Source organism: Tursiops truncatus, chromosome 8 (assembly GCF_011762595.2).
Source record: "Tursiops truncatus isolate mTurTru1 chromosome 8, mTurTru1.mat.Y, whole genome shotgun sequence".
In the NCBI taxonomy this organism is placed as follows: domain Eukaryota; kingdom Metazoa; phylum Chordata; class Mammalia; order Artiodactyla; family Delphinidae; genus Tursiops; species Tursiops truncatus.
The window spans coordinates 64,222,476-64,238,731 of record NC_047041.1 but is presented as its reverse complement, the minus strand read 5'-3'; the positions used below and the strand labels follow the sequence as shown (position 1 = coordinate 64,238,731).

The 16,256-nt window shown below is 51.4% G+C and overlaps 1 protein-coding gene and 1 long non-coding RNA gene across 4 annotated transcripts in view; one reads left to right on the top strand and one right to left on the bottom strand.

The window, feature by feature from the left end:
* The window catches only part of GALNT18 (polypeptide N-acetylgalactosaminyltransferase 18), a 350,962-nt gene extending 343,506 nt beyond the window's left edge, over nucleotides 1-7,456 (top strand). The window contains exon 12 of one of the 2 annotated variants that reach the window (XM_033862552.2): nucleotides 7,023-7,456. In XM_033862552.2, coding sequence (XP_033718443.2) covers nucleotides 7,023-7,169 — 147 coding nt within the window. In that variant the 3' untranslated portion in view covers nucleotides 7,170-7,456. The remainder of the gene's footprint in view (nucleotides 1-7,022) is intronic. The other variant, XM_033862550.2, reaches the window with a different exon arrangement.
* A 63-nt stretch (nucleotides 7,457-7,519) lies between these two features.
* Nucleotides 7,520-13,509, bottom strand: LOC141279364 (uncharacterized). Of its 2 annotated transcripts, none has more exons than XR_012333453.1 (6): nucleotides 12,300-13,509; nucleotides 11,364-11,422; nucleotides 10,598-10,903; nucleotides 9,604-9,822; nucleotides 8,586-8,722; nucleotides 7,520-7,981 (listed from the first exon to the last, which is right to left on the bottom strand). It is a non-coding gene; the product is annotated as an uncharacterized lncRNA (long non-coding RNA). The 2 variants fall into 2 exon arrangements; XR_012333454.1 differs by having other exon boundaries at nucleotides 7,520-7,933.
* Nucleotides 13,510-16,256: the final 2,747 nt, after the last annotated feature.

Below are 16,256 nucleotides of genomic sequence, written 5' to 3'. Positions count from 1 at the left end.
TGCTACTCCAGCTTTCTTTTGGTTTCCATTTGCCTGGAATGTCTTTTTCCATCCCCTTTCTTTCAGTCTGTATGTGTCTCTACGTCTGAAGTGGGTCTCTTGTAGACAGCATATATAAGCGTCTTGTTTTTGTATCCATTTAGCCAATCTGTGTCTTTTGGTGGGAGCATTTAGTCCATTTACATTTAAGGTAATTATCGATATGTATGTTCCTATCCCCATTTTCTAAATTGTTTTGGGTTCGTTATTATAGGTCTTTTCCTTCTCTTGTGTTTCTTGTCTAGAGAAGTTCCTTTAGCAGTTGTTGTAGAGCTGGTTTGGTGGTGCTGAACTCTCTCAGCTTTTGCTTGTCTGTAAAGGTTTTAATTTCTCCATCAAATTTGAATGAGATCCTAGGTGGGTAGAGTAATCTTGGTTGCAGGTTTTTCTCCTTCATCACTTTCAATGTGTCCTGCCACTCCCTTCTGGCTTGCAGAGTTTCTGCTGAAAGATCAGCTGTTAACCTTATGGGGATTCCCTTGTGTGTTATTTTTCCCTTGCTGCTTTTAATATGTTTTCTTTGTATTTAATTTTTGACAGTTTGATTAATATGTGTCTTGGTGTATTTCTCCTTGGATTTATCCTGTATGGGACTCTCTGTGCTTCCTGGACTTGATTAACTATTTCCTTTCCCATATTAGGGAAGTTTTCAACTATAAATCTCTTCAAATATTTTCTCAGTCCCTTTCTTTTTTTCTTCTTCTTCTGGAACCCCTATAATTCGAATGTTCGTGTGTTTAATGTTGTCCCAGAGGTCTCTGTGACTGTCCTCAGTTCTTTTCATTCTTTTTGCTTTAGTCTACTCTCCAGTAGTTATTTCCACTATTTTATCTTCCAGGTCACTTATCCGTTCTTCTGCCTCAGTTATTCTGCTATTGATCCCATCTAGAGTACTTTTAATTTCATTTATTGTGTTGTTCATCATTGCTTGTTTCATCTTTATTTCTTCTAGGTCCTTGTTAAATGTTTCTTGCATTTTGTCCATTCTATTTCCAAGATTTTGGATCATCCTTACTATCATTATTCTGAATTCTTTTTCAGGTAGACTGCCTATTTCCTCTTCATTTGTTAGGTGTGGTGCATTTTTATCTTGCTTCTTCATCTGCTGTGTGTTTTTCTGTCTTCTCATTTTGCTTGTCTTACTGTGTTTGGGTTCTCCTTTTTGCAGGCTGCAGGTTCGTAGTTCCCGTTGTTTTTGATGTCTGTCTCCAGTGGCTAAGGTTGGTTCAGTGGGTTGTGTAGGCTTCCTGGTGGAGGGGACTAGTGCCTGTGTTGTGGTGGATGAGGCTGGATCTTGTCTCTCTAGTGGGCAGGTCCACATCTGGTGGTGTGTTTTGGGTTGTCTGTGGACTTATTATTATTTTAGGTAGCCTCTCTGCTAATGGATGGGGTTGTTTTCCTGTTTTGCTATTGTTTGGCATAGGTTGTCCAGCACCGTAGCTTGCTGGTCATTGAGTGAAGCTGGGTGCTGGTGTTAAGATGGAGGTCTCTGGGAGATTTTCGCCGTTTGATATTATGTGGAGCTGGGAGGTCTCTTGTTGACCAGTGTCCTGAAGTTGGCTCTCCCACCTCAGAGGCAGAGCCCTGACTCCTGGCTGGAGCACCAAGAGCCTTTCATCCACACGGCTCAGAAGAAAAAGGAGAAAAAGTAGAGAGAATTAGTAGAAGTATGAAGAAAGAAAGAAAGAAAGAAGGAAGGAAAGAAAGAAAGGAAGGAAGGAAGGAAGGAAGGAAGGAGAAAAGAAGGAAAGGAGGGAGGGAAGGAGGAAGGAAAGAAGGAGGGAAGGATGGAAAAAAGACAGAAAGAAGATACAGTAAAATAAAATAAAGTAAAGTATGATAAAGTTATTGAATTAAAAAATAATTATTTAGAAAAAAAAGGGACGGATAGAACCTTAGGACAAATGTTGGAAGCAAAGCTATACAGACAAGATCTCACACAGAAGCATTCACATACACACTCACAAAAAGAGGAAAAGGGGGGCTTCCCTGGTGGCACAGTGGTTGGGAGTCCGCCTGCCAATGCAGGGGACACGGGTTCGGGCCCCGGTCCGGGAAGATCCCACATGCCGCGGAGCGGCTGGGCCCGTGAGCCATGGCCGCTGAGCCTGCGCGTCCGGAGGCTGTGCTCCGCAACGGGAGAGGCCACAGCGGTGAGAGGCCCGCGTACCGCAAAAAAAAAAAAAAAAAAAAGAGGAAAAGGGGAAAAAATCATAGATCTTGCTCTCGAAGTCCACCTCCTCAATTTGGGATGATTCGTTGTCTATTCATGTATTCCACAGATGCAGGTACACCAAGTTGATTGTGGAGATTTAATCCTCTGCTCCTGAGGCTGCTGGGAGAGATTTCCCTTGCTCTTCTTTGTTCTCACAGCTCCCAGGGGCTCAGCTTTGGATTTGGCCCCGCCTCTGCGTGTAGGTCGCCGGAGGGCGTCTGTTCTTTGCTCAGACAGGACGGGGTTAAAGGAGCCGCTGATTCGGGGGCTCTGGCACACTCAGGCCGGGGGGAGGAAGGGGTATGGAGAGTGGGGCGGGCCTGCGGTGGCAGAGGCCAGCATGACGTTGCACCAGCCTGAGGCGCGCCGTACGTTCTCCCAGGGAAGTTGTCCCTGGATCCCGAAACTCTGGCAGTGGCGGGCTGCACAGGCTCCCCGGAAGTGGGGTGTGGGTAGTGACCTGTGCTCCCACACAGGCTTCTTGGTGGCGGCAGGAGCAGCCTTAGCGTCTCATGTCTGTCTCTGGGGTCCGTGCTTTTAGCCGCGGCTCGTGCCTGTCTCTGGAGCGCCTTTAAGCAGCGTTCTTAATCCCCTCTCCTCGTGCACCAGGAAACTAAGAGGGAAGAAAAAGTCTCTTGCCTCTTCGACAGGTGCAGACTTTTCTCTGGACTCCTTCCCGGCTAGTCGTGGTGCACTAACCCTCTGCAGGCTGTGTTTGCGCCGCCAACTCGACCGAAACCCGAGCCTCAGCTCCCAGCCCCGCCCTCCCCAGCAGGTTAGCAGACAAGCCTCTCGGGCTTGTGAGTGACGGTCGGCACCAATCCTCTGGGCAGGAATCTCCCCGCTTTGCCCTCCGCACCCCTGTTGCTGTGTTCTCCTCCGCGGCCCCGAAGCTTCCCCCCTCCGCCACCCGCAGTCTCCGCCCGTGAATGGGCTTCCTAGTGTGTGGAAACCTTTCCTCTTTCACAGCTCCCTCCCGCTGGTGCAGGTCCCGTCCCTATCCTTTTGTCTCTGTTTATTCTTTTTTCTTTTGCCCTACCCAGGTAGGTGAGGGGTTTCTTGCGTTTTGGGAGGTCTGAGGTCTTCTGCCAGCGTTCAGTAGGTGTTCTGTAGGAGTTGTTCCACGTGTAGATGTGTTTGTGGTGTATCTGTGGGGAGGAAGGCGATCTCTGCGTCTTGCTCTTCCGCCATCTTTGGAAAGTGCCTTATTTGAGTCTCTGAAGGAACACTTTACTTCTCAGAGATCTCTGCCCCCGCCTCTCTCTCTCGGCCTTGGCACGGTGCCCAAGTGCCTGGCGGGGAAGGAGGGGCTGTGGCCTCCCTGTCTTGGACAGGTTTCTCCAAGCCTCAGTGGTCCGGGGCCGCTGAAGCAGCCTCGCTGTTGGCAAGGCGTGGCCTGGCCTTGAGGCCACGCCGAGCAGTCAGAATCCTGGTCTGGCCCCTCTTTCTGCCTGTTGTGCACTTTTTCTGGAGTCCAGATATCCTGACACTGTGAATAGCCTCATAGCCATTCGTTGTTCTGTAGCGGTAAAGGGGTTGCCCATCAGTCCTTCTGCTCAACCTTCAGTCATCAGGGCAGAAATTACGATCTGGCCCTAGAGACGATGGAATCAGGAGGGCAGAGCGGCTTTGCCCCAGGCCACACAGTCGGCAACCAGAAAAGCATCCTCATCCGGCCTTCTCCCCTTTCTGTCTCACCACCAGAATCACCAGCAGACCCTGTGAGTTAGAGAGCTGGGCTGGTTGCATTCCCACCCTGCCTGAACTCTACTCCAGCGTCGTAGGGTAGAACACACGACCAGGCTGCCAGGGGTATGGGAGGGTCAGGGGCGGCTGGCCCCAGGCCCACAGAGGAAGCACCAGTGACACGGCCCAGCCTGGGTGTGGGCGGCAGAGTGCTCAGGCCACAGAAACCTGGGCCTGGCAAAGTGACAGGCTGGCCTTGCTGAGAGCAAGCGTCACAAGGGATGCCTCTGGGTTCAAAAGTCCAGGCTTTGAGGGACAGAGTGAGGACCCAAGGAGGACCACAGCTTCTGAGGGGACGACTTGAAGCTGGCCTCCGCAGTCATCCCATCGGGGTTCCGGAGCGTGATGCGGCCACCAAAAGTGCAGATCCCTTGGCTACGCTGAAGGAGTCTCTTGTCCAGTGGAGATGAGGTGGTGGTCAGTTCTGAGTGACACAAAAACAACTGGAGTTTGTCCAAAGGAGGGCAACCAGGATGGAAAAATGAAACCAGATTGTCCCACAAGGAACTGGGAATGTTTCACCTGATAGAGCATGGAACCGGGTGGCCATGGGCCTCACCTTCCCCTAGGGGAAGGGACGAGGTGGAGAGGCAGGATCTGATCCCCATGTGGAAACCCGAGGGCACAGTCTGGAACCCCTTGCGGGTTGCCCCCCAGACAAGGATTTTAGTGAAGGCCAATGCTCTAAAGATGCTGCGGCCCAGGAAAGGGTGCTTGGCCAGGAGGGCTCGGTCAGCGGGTAGGCGAGAACGAGAGGGTCGGCCTCCCGTGTCTCTTCCAACATGGGGGCCTTTGTGAGCCCTTGCCCAGCGGCCAGTCGTCCCTCTGTCCCCTCTGGGCCTGAGCCTGCAGGCTTCTCTCTGGCTGCACCTGTGGCCCCAGGTGAGCTGCCTTTGCTGTGCTGTGTCTCTGCTCTTGTGTTCTCCTCAGGGGAGGTGCTGGGGTCGGGGCACAGCAGGAGGCCCTGCTTTACTCACTCGAATGCTTCTGAGGCGCTCTGCGGTCCCCCGGGCCGTGTCGCACACATGGGAAATGAGGAACCGCACCCCCGCTCCCCGACGCACACATCTATACGCTGAGCCCTCTGCCACTCCTTCTGAGGGAGCTGGATTTCTGTTTTCAATTTTTTTAGCTGAAGAATAACCCATACACATATAGGAACATGCAAACATACGTACCAAAATAATTTTAAACAATAATAACTCAGTCATTGAAAACAAAGCCAACACCCATGTACCCACCACCCAGGTCAGGAAATAGCACACTCCCAACCCCCGAGAAGCACCCCTTTGCCTCCTGTCAGTCATTTTCCACTCCCTCCTGCCCAAGATACCCACCCCGACTCCCGACTCCAAGTCTATGGTCTTACTTTGCCTGTTTGGAAAGCTTATGTAAGTAGACCCGTGTATGTGCTCTTTCGCTTCTTTGGCTAACATTGTATTTGTGGGATTTCTGCTTACTGAGCAGAGCTCTAGTTTGCTCATTTTTAGTGCTGAGTAGTATCCCATTATGTGAATAACCACAAGTTTATCCATTCTACTGTTGATGGCCGTGTGCGTTGTTTCCAGGTTGGAGCTTTTACAAATTCTGTTTCACAACCGGTGCAAACAGTTCTGCCGGATACCCACTGGGGCATGGGGTCGGTGGGTCGCAGGGCTCAGCGGCGGGAGATGCTGCCAGTTTCCCAGGCAGCTGTGGGAATTGAGTCTCAATGTTCTCTTGAGGTGTCAGTGGTCGCCATGGGGACAGCTGTGGCCGACTGGGGATGACTTCCTTACAGAGGAGGTGTGCGTCCCCCTCTCTCACAGAGTGCTGTTCGCTGGGATGGGCACGGGGGGCAGCTGGAGGGTGGACTGCAGGGTTCTGCTTCTGGAGGGGAAAGGGGGGGTCAGCTAGGAGGCTGGTGCCGTTGTGCAGGTGACAGAAGACAGTGGGCCAAATCAGGGCAGGTGTGATGGGATGGGGATGAAGGGACAGGCACAAGGCACGAGGGAGGTGGAACTGGCAGGACTTGGTGCCTAATCAGATGCTGAGGAGAAGGCGGAGGCATCGGTGGAAATGCCTGGTTATTGCTGAGATGGGAAACACAGGAGGAGCAGATTCTGGGGAGAAGGTGAGTTTGACCATACACTCAAGGACCATTAAGCTACAGGGGGCCCACTTATAAGAACCTGCCTGCTTGGGAGGCCAAAGCCCAGTTGAGCAGCACATCTTTGGTGGAACTCAGAGACGCACAGTCTGAGCTGATGCCCAGGTGACAACCAGTAGCCCCGGAGCGTCTAAGGCCTGCAAGGATCTCGTGTCTAAGGCCTGCAAGGATCTCACTAAAAGCAAAAATTGGGGGTTTCTTCTTTGCTGCTGTGGGGCTGCTTTGAGAAGCAGAACCTCCCTTCTTTCAAGGGGCTTTGAGCATAAACTGAGTATGCATGGCTACAGAACCTTCTGGGACATCAGTAGCATGGAGGGAAACCATGACCATCCAGGGCTAAGGGAGCCCAGTGCCCTAAGGTAGTATCTAGGAGCCTGGGTCTGGTTGAGGCCAGCACTGATGACTCCAGAGGTCCAGCTGGGGGCAAGGACCCTAAAACCAGGAGGTCCTGGGCCTCTGGCAATGCTCAAATTCAGGCCAGTCATGGAGTGGTCCCAAGGAACTAGGCTTTTCAGAACGGGACCCCAGCCCATGCTTATGGGGAGCAGGCCCCAGCCCCTGGGGTGGGAGCTGTAGGAGCAGACCAGCATGCCACACCCCAGCCAGGTAGACGGAAGCAGGGGCGGAGCATCTCTGTCCTCTGTCCTAGCAAAGAACTAGGGGCCTGTGAAGAAAACGGAGGCACAAGTTCAGTCTCAGGGAGGAGACCAGCACTTCGAGACAGGGATCCTCGGGCTTCGTGGGAATGCTGACCCCAGACCTCCCGCAGCCTCACAGGATCCCAGACACCTGCACCTACAAGTAATCCCCACCAGCCAGTAGGCCTGAGGCTCCCCCATGCCCTCTGACCCCACTTTCCGCCCCGGCTCCTAGGGAGGCCCCATCCAGAACCGCAAGTCCAAGCGCTGTCTGGAGCTGCAGGAGAACAGCGGCGCAGAGTTTGGCTTCCAGCTGGTGCTGCAGAGGTGCTCGGGCCAGCACTGGAGCATCACCAATGTCCTGAGGAGCCTGGCGTCCTGACCCCGCCGGGAGTCGTCTCACACCCCGCCCCTTTGCTACTGTGTAGCACCCGCTGCAACGTTGCCTGCTGTCCGTGTGGGGTTGTTTGGAGTCTGGGGAACCAGGTTGGTGGGCCCCCAAAAGAGCTTTTTATTTCCTATTCAATGTTCATGGAGTTTATAGAAAGAGGCTGAACGGTGGGTGAGGGTATAATATCATAAACTATTTTGCAACTGTAAATAGGGGACACATGGAAAATATTTATAACTGACAATAAAATACTATTGGTTAAGAAAAGGGATGTTGCAGTTATTTGGTGCTCGGTGGAGATTCAGGCCTGGCTCCTCTGAACTTGGAGTGCTTGTAGCCCAAGATGTGTCCCAGTGTGCTCTCCCTACTCTACATCCCTGAGAAAGGAGGCTTTAAGCCCCTGCAGACAGTGGGAGCTCGTTGTGCAAGCTGCCGGCTTTCTCTAGGAGGCCCAGGGCAGCAAGAAGGGCGCCTCGACCTCAGGGCCACCTCCAGAGAGGAGGTTCCCTCTGCCTCTGCGCAGCACTTACCGCCTCCGGAAGACAGCCTCAGTCCTCCATCCCGAGAAACCAGGATGGCTCGTTGGCCACTGGAGCGTCATCTGCTGGGCTTCAGACACTTGCCTACAACAACTGCCCCATCCAGTTTCTAAGACAGTTCTCTTCCTCCATGAATCACGGTGCATTAGTTTCCTGGGGCAACAAAGTGCCGCAAACTGGGTGGCTTAAACAACTGCCGTCTCACAGTTCTGGAGGCTAGGAGTCCAAAATCAGGGAGTCAGCTGGGTCGGCTCCTTCTGAGAGCTGTAAGGGAGAATCGGTTCCAGGCCTCTCCCCGAGCTGAGCTTCTAGTAGCCTCAGGTGTTCCTTGGCTTGTAGATGGCTGTCTTCTCCCTCCCCGTGTCATCGCCCCCCCTCCCTCTCAGGGCTCGACCCAGTCACCTCCTGAACACTAGTCTCTAGTCCTGCTCCTGGGAGAAGCAGCTCACACCCAGTCCTCCTGTACAAGGGCCCCCAGCCATTGACACAGTGCCACTTGGACAGTGATACTCAAAACCTACGTCTCTGCCTGGACCTCTCCTCTGCGCCCCAGGCCCAGACGCCCTCTGCTGATGGGCCCCGGGCAAATGGGTCGCTGTCCTTTGGACAGTGCTGATCTGATGTGCAGAGAACAGACCTGTCTCTCATCCTCCCAGGCCCACCCTGGTGACCAGCACCACCCGCCTGCAGGTGCTCAGGCCGGAGTCCTCCTCTCGTCTCTAACCTCCCCACACCCCTCACCCCCATATCTTGTCAGTACATCATGACAGTGATACCCGCTAAACAGCTCTGGAATCCCCTCCCCAGGCCTCTTCATTGCTCACAAGGACCTGCCTCCCCACCTCCCGTCTCCCCTCTCCCACCTCACCTGTCCTCCTCACTGCAATTCTCAAGGGGTCTTTCTCAGATGCGAACATCATCAGATTTCTTCTGACCGAAAGCCTTCAGTGGGTCTCATCAGAGATGGTAAACGCCGAGCTCAGGCACCAGCCTCAGAGCTTCCTCCTGTGCTGAGTCCAGAGGCCAAGTGTCAGAAGAACCCGGGTCAGGGGCCTTAGACGCGGGGGGTGGGGGGCATGGGTGCAAGGAGGCCTGGCTTCCCGGCTGTCCCTCCCACTGGACGTCTATAGCCCCAGTCCACCCCCTAGGGATGTTGGTGTCCTGTGGCTTCTTTCCTTCTTTCCAAGAAGTTTTTCTTGGGGGTGATATTAGTTTGCTAGAGCTCTGACAACAAAGGACCATAGACTGGGTGACTTAAACAACAGAAGTGTGTTGTCTCACAGTCCTGGAGCCCAGAAGTCCAAGATCAAGGTGTTGGTAAGGTTGGTTCCCCTGAGGGCTGTGAGGGAAGGTCGTGTGCCAGGCCTCTCTCCTTGCCTGGTAAATAACTGTTTTCTCCCTGTGTCTCTTCCCATCCTCTTCCCTCTGTGTGTGTCTTGTTTCCAAATTTCTCCTTCTTATAAGGATACCAGTCATATTGGATTAGGGCCCATCCTAATGACCTCATTTTAGCTTCAGGACCTCTGTAAAGACCCCATCTCCAAACAAGGTCACATTCTGAGGTACGGGAGGTCAGGACTTCAACATATGAGTGTGGGGGGGGGCACAAATCAACCCATAACAGGAGAGCAGAGGAGGGAGATGAGCAGACCCCAGGTCCCAAAAGGCTGCCTCCACTAGCCCACGTTGCCCGGCAAGTCCTGCCTGTGGGGCAGTCCCAGCTGTCCCGGCCTCCTCTGGGAGAGGGGTGGGCCCTGAGCTGGTGACGGGGGCTCTGCATAAGGACCTGGGATGTTCATCATGGCCCTCTGTGTCCACATCCTTAAGGAAAACTGTCCCAGCCCCAGCCCCAGCAGTGACCCCTCTTATACCCTGATCATGCTTACCCCCTCCATAGCCGATCCAACCTGACCCGAGGGCAGGTGTCCAGAGGCTGGTCAGCAATTGATGACAACACAAGAAGCTGAGCTGGGCCAACTACATTCTGCCTGCAAACTGGCACCATGGCACATGGAAAGCATCAGCCAGCTGGTGAAGAAGGCCAGGAGCCATTGCCGTACATAGAGATGAGCCCCGGAGGGCCAACAAGCCAGGGTCTGTGTGCGCTGAGGTCAAGAGGGGGAAACCAGGGCGAGAAGAGGAGAAAAAGGTGCTGGTGAGCAGAGGCAGTGGACCCACCATGCAGGAGCTCTAATGTGGCCATGACACAGATGGAGACAACAGACAGCCCCCCTCACCCCAGACCCAACCTGCACACGTGCTGCTGGTTCCTTCCCCTGCTCTTTACAACAAACAAGACTGACCGAAGCAGGATGTAAAGATTTTAGACACCAGAATCTGCTCATGCACAGAGCCTCACGCGTGTGTGAACGCGTTCACAATCCCTACCACTGCTGTGTACACAAGAAAAAATGGGCAGGCACAGGCTTACATAGCCCCGCACACACCCCCACCTGTGTGCACACGCGTGCAGTATGTCACACACACACACACACACGCACACTCACATGCATATGCACTGACCCCAAAGAGGAGAGTTATTTCTGCCCACTCTCCAAAAGTCTGTTTTATAGGAACAAGGCTGCCATCATTTAATGTTATTTAATATGATCCTTGTGAAGCAGAGGCTATTGGAAATCAGAGCCCTTTTTGTCTCACCATTTCTTTCCAATTACAGACAAGAGATCCAAGGGAGTTCTGAGGCAAGACAGAGATTATATGGCCTTAAGAGTCTATATCTGTTTGCTTTCTTCATGATCACGACAGTCTAAACCAGGAAAAAAACACGAGACACAGACACCCAAAACTGTGCTCAGCCGTGTTCCTTCTCCCGCCCCGCGCCCCAGTCTCTGAGTGCCTCCTCGCTGAAATGAACCATACCTCGTGCTTTCCCATTTCATGATTCCTTTCATCGATGTGAGAGAGCAAGGAGAAGGAGAGAGGGCTCCTCACTCGCAGGTGGAGTCCCTGGAGGATGTCATCAGCCTTGGTTCCTCCTGTCCATTCCTCTAGGGTCATCAAGACTCAGGCCTCCTCCCGTAGCCTCAGTCCCTCCTACCAGCGTGTGGGGGCCTGGAGTAGGTCTCAATCAATGCGCTGCAAGAGCCTACATGGGCCTTTGACCTAGTAGTGCTGGGCTAGCAAACAGATCCGGTCCATGGGAGTGCGTCTGGTTGTCATGGCTGCCTGAAGTGATGTGTTAGGAAAGAGTCTGAGGCTCTGGCTTCCATAAGCGAGAGCACCAGGGTGGAGGACCGGAGAGAGGGGAAGCGCGCACGTGTGTTACATATTTAACCTTTCCATCCTGCCTTTCCACCCCCCACGCCCCTGTGCTGCTCCAGAAGTCCCACTCCCAGCTGGGACTGAGTCTCTCCGCGAACCCCAGCCCACTGGGTTGGTGCTCTGGAGGCCCTCATTGTCTGGGGTGCTAGTGCCCAGAGACCACCTACTCACCAGTGCCGTGCCCTGCCTCAGAAACCCAAATCCCTGGTCGTTCCGTCACCTGCCCAAACCGCATGGACCCTCCAGCTGCACTGTGGCACCAGCCTTTGCTGTGGGCACACTTCCTCAGCCCTGCCCGCTTGGGGGTCTGACCACCTCCCCATCCTTGCCAGGGAAGGGGGCTGAAGCTCAGTGCGTGTCTCACCTGCTGTGCTCCCATGGACCATGCTCAGTGTCTGGGGGAAAATCACAGGCCAGGAAGTCCTAAAATGATTATAATAACAAAAAAACCTGATTACTTCTATGGCCAGGCACTGAGGTAAGTACTTCCCATTTATTTTCTCACTTCATATCCATTATAACCAAATCAAGCAGCACTGTTATCATGCCCATTTTAAAGTTAAGAAAACTGAGGCACAGAGAGGTCAAATCATTCTGTAAGGACATATAACTAGCAAGAGACAGAGGCTAGATTTGAACCCAAGGAGGCTGACTGCAGAGCCTGTCCTCTTAGCCTCACCTACACGATTCTGCTTCCCTTGGGGCTGTGGGAACCCCACAGTAACCTTATGCTCCAAGCTCCACTCATTCCAGAGTACTCCACCCTGAGGCTCTGCCTGGACCAAAGGAGTAAATACAACTAACACCCATAGCTGCCCCAAGCCTGACCTACCTGCAGTAGTGCTTTGCCAAAGCGCTTAAACTCACGGTACCCGACAAGGTAGGTACCATTCCTAGCATCATCTTGTAGGTGAAGAAACCAAGGCATAAACAGCTTGCCCAAGGTCATACAGCTAGCAAATGCAGTAGCCAGAATTTGAACCCAGGCCCCCTGTTGCCAGTCTGTGGCCCTAACCACTCTGCCATACCACCTCCCGGCTACCTGCCTTCGTGCGACACCAGGGCCCTTAGGAGACAGCCTCATGGGGGCTCCACATGCTGCCAGGGCTATAAACACCACCCCATTTCATTTCCCTGTGAGCCTGACCTTCCAAACGTGACCACGGCGAGAGTGTGATTAATGAGCCAATTACTTCTATGGAAGACACCGTGCAAAATAAATAGCCCATTTCCCTTCAATTTACTGTTTTAATAAGTAAATAGTGCTCCATGCTCTGGTGCTGTTTATGGCCTCTCATACCTGAAAGTTTGTGATGAATCTTCACGGTGTTCATTTCCAAAATTAATCATATCTGCCAGATGGCTCTGAAATATAGGACCGCATTTGTCCTTCCGTGTTAACAGCAACATAGGCAGGTGGGGCCCTGGGGAAAGCTGGGCCGAGGGCGGGATGCTTGGAGCTCAGGACCCGTGGCCCTGGAGGCCTAGTGCCCACACGCGGGAACCACGGTCAGGGAGGCTCAGAATGTAGCTTGGTGATTAATGGTTCAAGGAAAACCACCAGGAAGGACAAGGGCAGAGGCGGGGAAGAAACTTCTTTCCTCTGCTTCAAACTTGGGTAGATTGGCCAAACTGGGGAAAACAAGAACAGGGTGTCCAAACTCCACCGAATGGGCAAACTCAAAAAGACCTTCACCTCCTCTCCAGGGGTCACGAGTGTTTGCAGAGTCATGTACTCAGCTGGCTATGTTTTCTAGATCCCTCTGTGCAGGCACAGAGCAAAAGGGCAGAAGGCCAGGTGTCTCCTGCGGGGCACTCACCATCTGAAAAATTGTCTTAGGTGGGATGGTAGATCGTCAGGGTTCAATGTGATCAGAAGTAAAAGAAATTCAACAATCAAACATTCATGAGGTGCATTTACATTCTACACACTTTGACATATATCTAGTTAAGTCTCAGAGTAGTCCATGAGGTCAATATTAAGCACCCATTTTACAGATGAGGAAAGGAAGAGGTTCAGATGGCATCAATAACTTGCACAAGGTCTCAGAGCTATTAAGTGAAAGAGAAAAAGTTCAGATTCATATCTAGGTCTTCAGACTCCAGGAGCGGTGTTGTTATTTTTCATATAGCTATGATATGCTCTGTGTGTGTGTGTATACAAGTTATTTTTTTTGACATTGGTGTGACTGGGCCTGTTTATATTCCTTTCTATGTGCATTTTATCCCCATCAAACAATTCTTCGGAGGGTCTCCACAGATCCCTTGAAATCATCAATCTACCTGCTCTGTCCCTCCTACTAGGCTAAGAGAACCTTGCAGCAGCAGCACTTGATCTGTCTTTGTATCCCTCACTCCTGGCACAGTACCTGACATGCATGTGTGTATTTATTCAGCACCTATGTATCAATCGTCTGCTGGGTGCTGTGTGCTGGGGACACAACAGTGAATGAAAAGAGACACAGTCACAGAGCTTACAGACGAGTTGAAAAGACATATTAATCACATAATTAAACAAATAATGTAAAATTGAACTGTAGTAAGTACTAAGAAAGAGACACATAGAATTCTGACACTATAAAAGGCAGATGAAACTAGTCAGCGAAATGAGAGACAGATGCTGAGGAAGTGACATCTGAGCTGAGCTGTGTTGAGAAGCGTTAACTGGAAGATAGAGGCATGTCCTTCCATCCTGGGGACGAGTACATGGAGAGGCAGGCAAGGGGGCCTGTTAGACAGCTCATGTAGGAGAGGCAGAAAGAATGAAAGGCAAAATATGAGGGTGGAGTAGGTGGTACCCTACCATGAGGGCCTTCATAAGTTTTGTTAAGGATGGAGCCTTTATCCTCAGGGTGAGGGAAGCCACTGAAAAGTTTTAAGCAGGGAGGTGACATGATCAGAGTTGTGTTTGGTTAGAGGGAGGCAAACCCTTCCCCAGGTAGATCAAGGAGGAGGTAGGGATGACGGTAGCTTGGACCAGGGTCATGGCAGTGAAGATGGAGAGAAGAAGAAATTCCAGAGGCATGGAACAGGTAAAGTAGACGGATAACAGCAGTGGCTTGAATATGGAACGTGAGGAAGAGAGGAGTTGAGGGCAGAAGAGGCGCCACTCCCTGGGATGAGAACACATCATGAGGACCCATTTGGGAAGCAAGATCTGAACTCAGTCTTAAACCTGAGCTTGACGGCCCTTCGAGCTCTCCAGAATGATATGTCAGGAGAATCTGACAATCTGACAGTAGGATATGTGGGTGTGGGGTTGTGCTCACGGCAGGGGATTAATCATGTGTCCTAAATTGATGTTCTCAGCTTCTCTCTCTCTCCCACCATTTCTTTTCATCAAGAGATAATGATGGTTCTTAGAAAATTTGGAAATAGACATGACTCACCTTGGATGGAGGCTTCGGAAGGAGAAGGCTCCATAAACCCAAGTCGCTACCAACTGCTAGGTGCACAGTTTTATAGCTCACACGGGGCTCTAACTCATTTGAGCTTCACAGTAACCTGGGATTATTAACTCCAATTTGAAGTTACATGGTTTGTCCTGAGAAATCATGTGTTGGATCAAGTGTAAACTACTTTCTTATTATCATCTGCCTTCTGGAAGAATCGAAACAGCAAAAAGCTTCCCTATGAGACACGTGTGTTCAATCCACTTTACACATATCCCTGAGCACAAATTTAAAAGGCAAGGACAAGGCTACAAAGACACGTAAGAAGAAGTCTCTGCCCTTGAGGAGATCACAGTCCAGAAAACAAGAGTCCCAGTTGATTATAATATACAAAACAATGCGGGAGAATACTATATAAGACCCTTGTTTTTTGTTTTTTGTTTGTTTTTGTTTTTGCGGTACGCGGGCCTCTCACTGTTGTGGCCTCTCCCGTTGTGGAGCAACAGGCTCCGGACGCGCAGGCTCAGCGGCCATGGCTCACGGGCCCAGCCGCTCCGCGGCATGTGGGATCTTCCTGGACCGGGGCACGAACCCGCGTCCCCTGCATCAGCAGGCGGACTCTCAACCACAGCGCCACCAGGGAAGCCCTAAGACACTTTTAAATAAAGTTTCTCTGATTATAAAATAATCAATGTCTAGTATAAACAAATACAAATTTTACAACTGAAAAAGGAAAAGAAAAAGTATCCAAGATCCATCCAGAGGTACCACGTCACTGTTTTGTTTGTTTAATTTTGGCACGTGCTTTTGATTGGAGTTTTCAGTTACATAAGTCAGTACATTGCCTGTAATGTTTAAGCTGGTTTTAGTTGGAGTTTCTGTGACTTGCAATCCAGAGAATCTTGACTAACAAGGTTATTTTGAGAATTCAATCAATTAAAGCATGTAAAGTGCTTAACACAGTACCTCGAATGCAGTAAGTAGTCAGTAAACATTAACTGCTATTATTCCTAAGGTTCCATCTATTGGATTGGGGGGCCAGGCACGCAGAAGGCTGTTTACATGAAATACTGAGGAGATTCCTGGCAGAAAACTAATCCTAAGGGAAGAGGAGTCCCAACACCTAGGATTCAGTAAGAAAGCCTGGGACTTCCCTGGCGGTCCAGAGGTTAAGACTCCACACTTCCACTGCAGGGGGCCCAGGTACCATCCCTGGTCGGGGAACTAAGATCCCACATGCCGCACGGCCAAACCTATGCCTGTGGTGATAGTTACACAACTCTGTAAATATACCGAAAGTCATTGAATTGTGCAAGTAAAGCAAGTGAATTGTATGGTATGTAAATTATAACTCAATAAAAATTAAAAAAGAAAGAAAACAAACCTTAGTCAGCAGGCCACGGGGCCATTCTGAGGACAGCCTGGTGTCTGCCAGTCGGAAGTGTCCCCCGGTTCAGCTCTCCCGGAAGCGCAGGTGCACACCCTGTGGAAGGGTGGCTGGGATGGAACAGCGGAGCCTTGAAGTGAGGCCAGAAGTTTCTATTCCACCGCGTGCTCTCTTGAGGTTGGCTGCTAACACGGCTCAGCACAGGAAGAAGAGGGGCGCTCTCTCCTGCTTTGCAATAGAGCACAGGAACCTCTGTCACTTTGAGCCACTGGAAGGTCAGTTAAAGCTGGTTTGCTGAGTCTCTTTGAGACATTGTTTCTAAGCATTCAACACAAGCAGGCTAAGGGGGTTGCGCGGGGAGAATAAAATACAGGTTCTGCCTCAGGGGTTAATCATCTAAAGAAAAAATGTATGGGGGCTTCCCTGGTGGCGCAGTGGTTAAGAATCCTCCTGACAATGCAGGGGACACGGGTTCGAT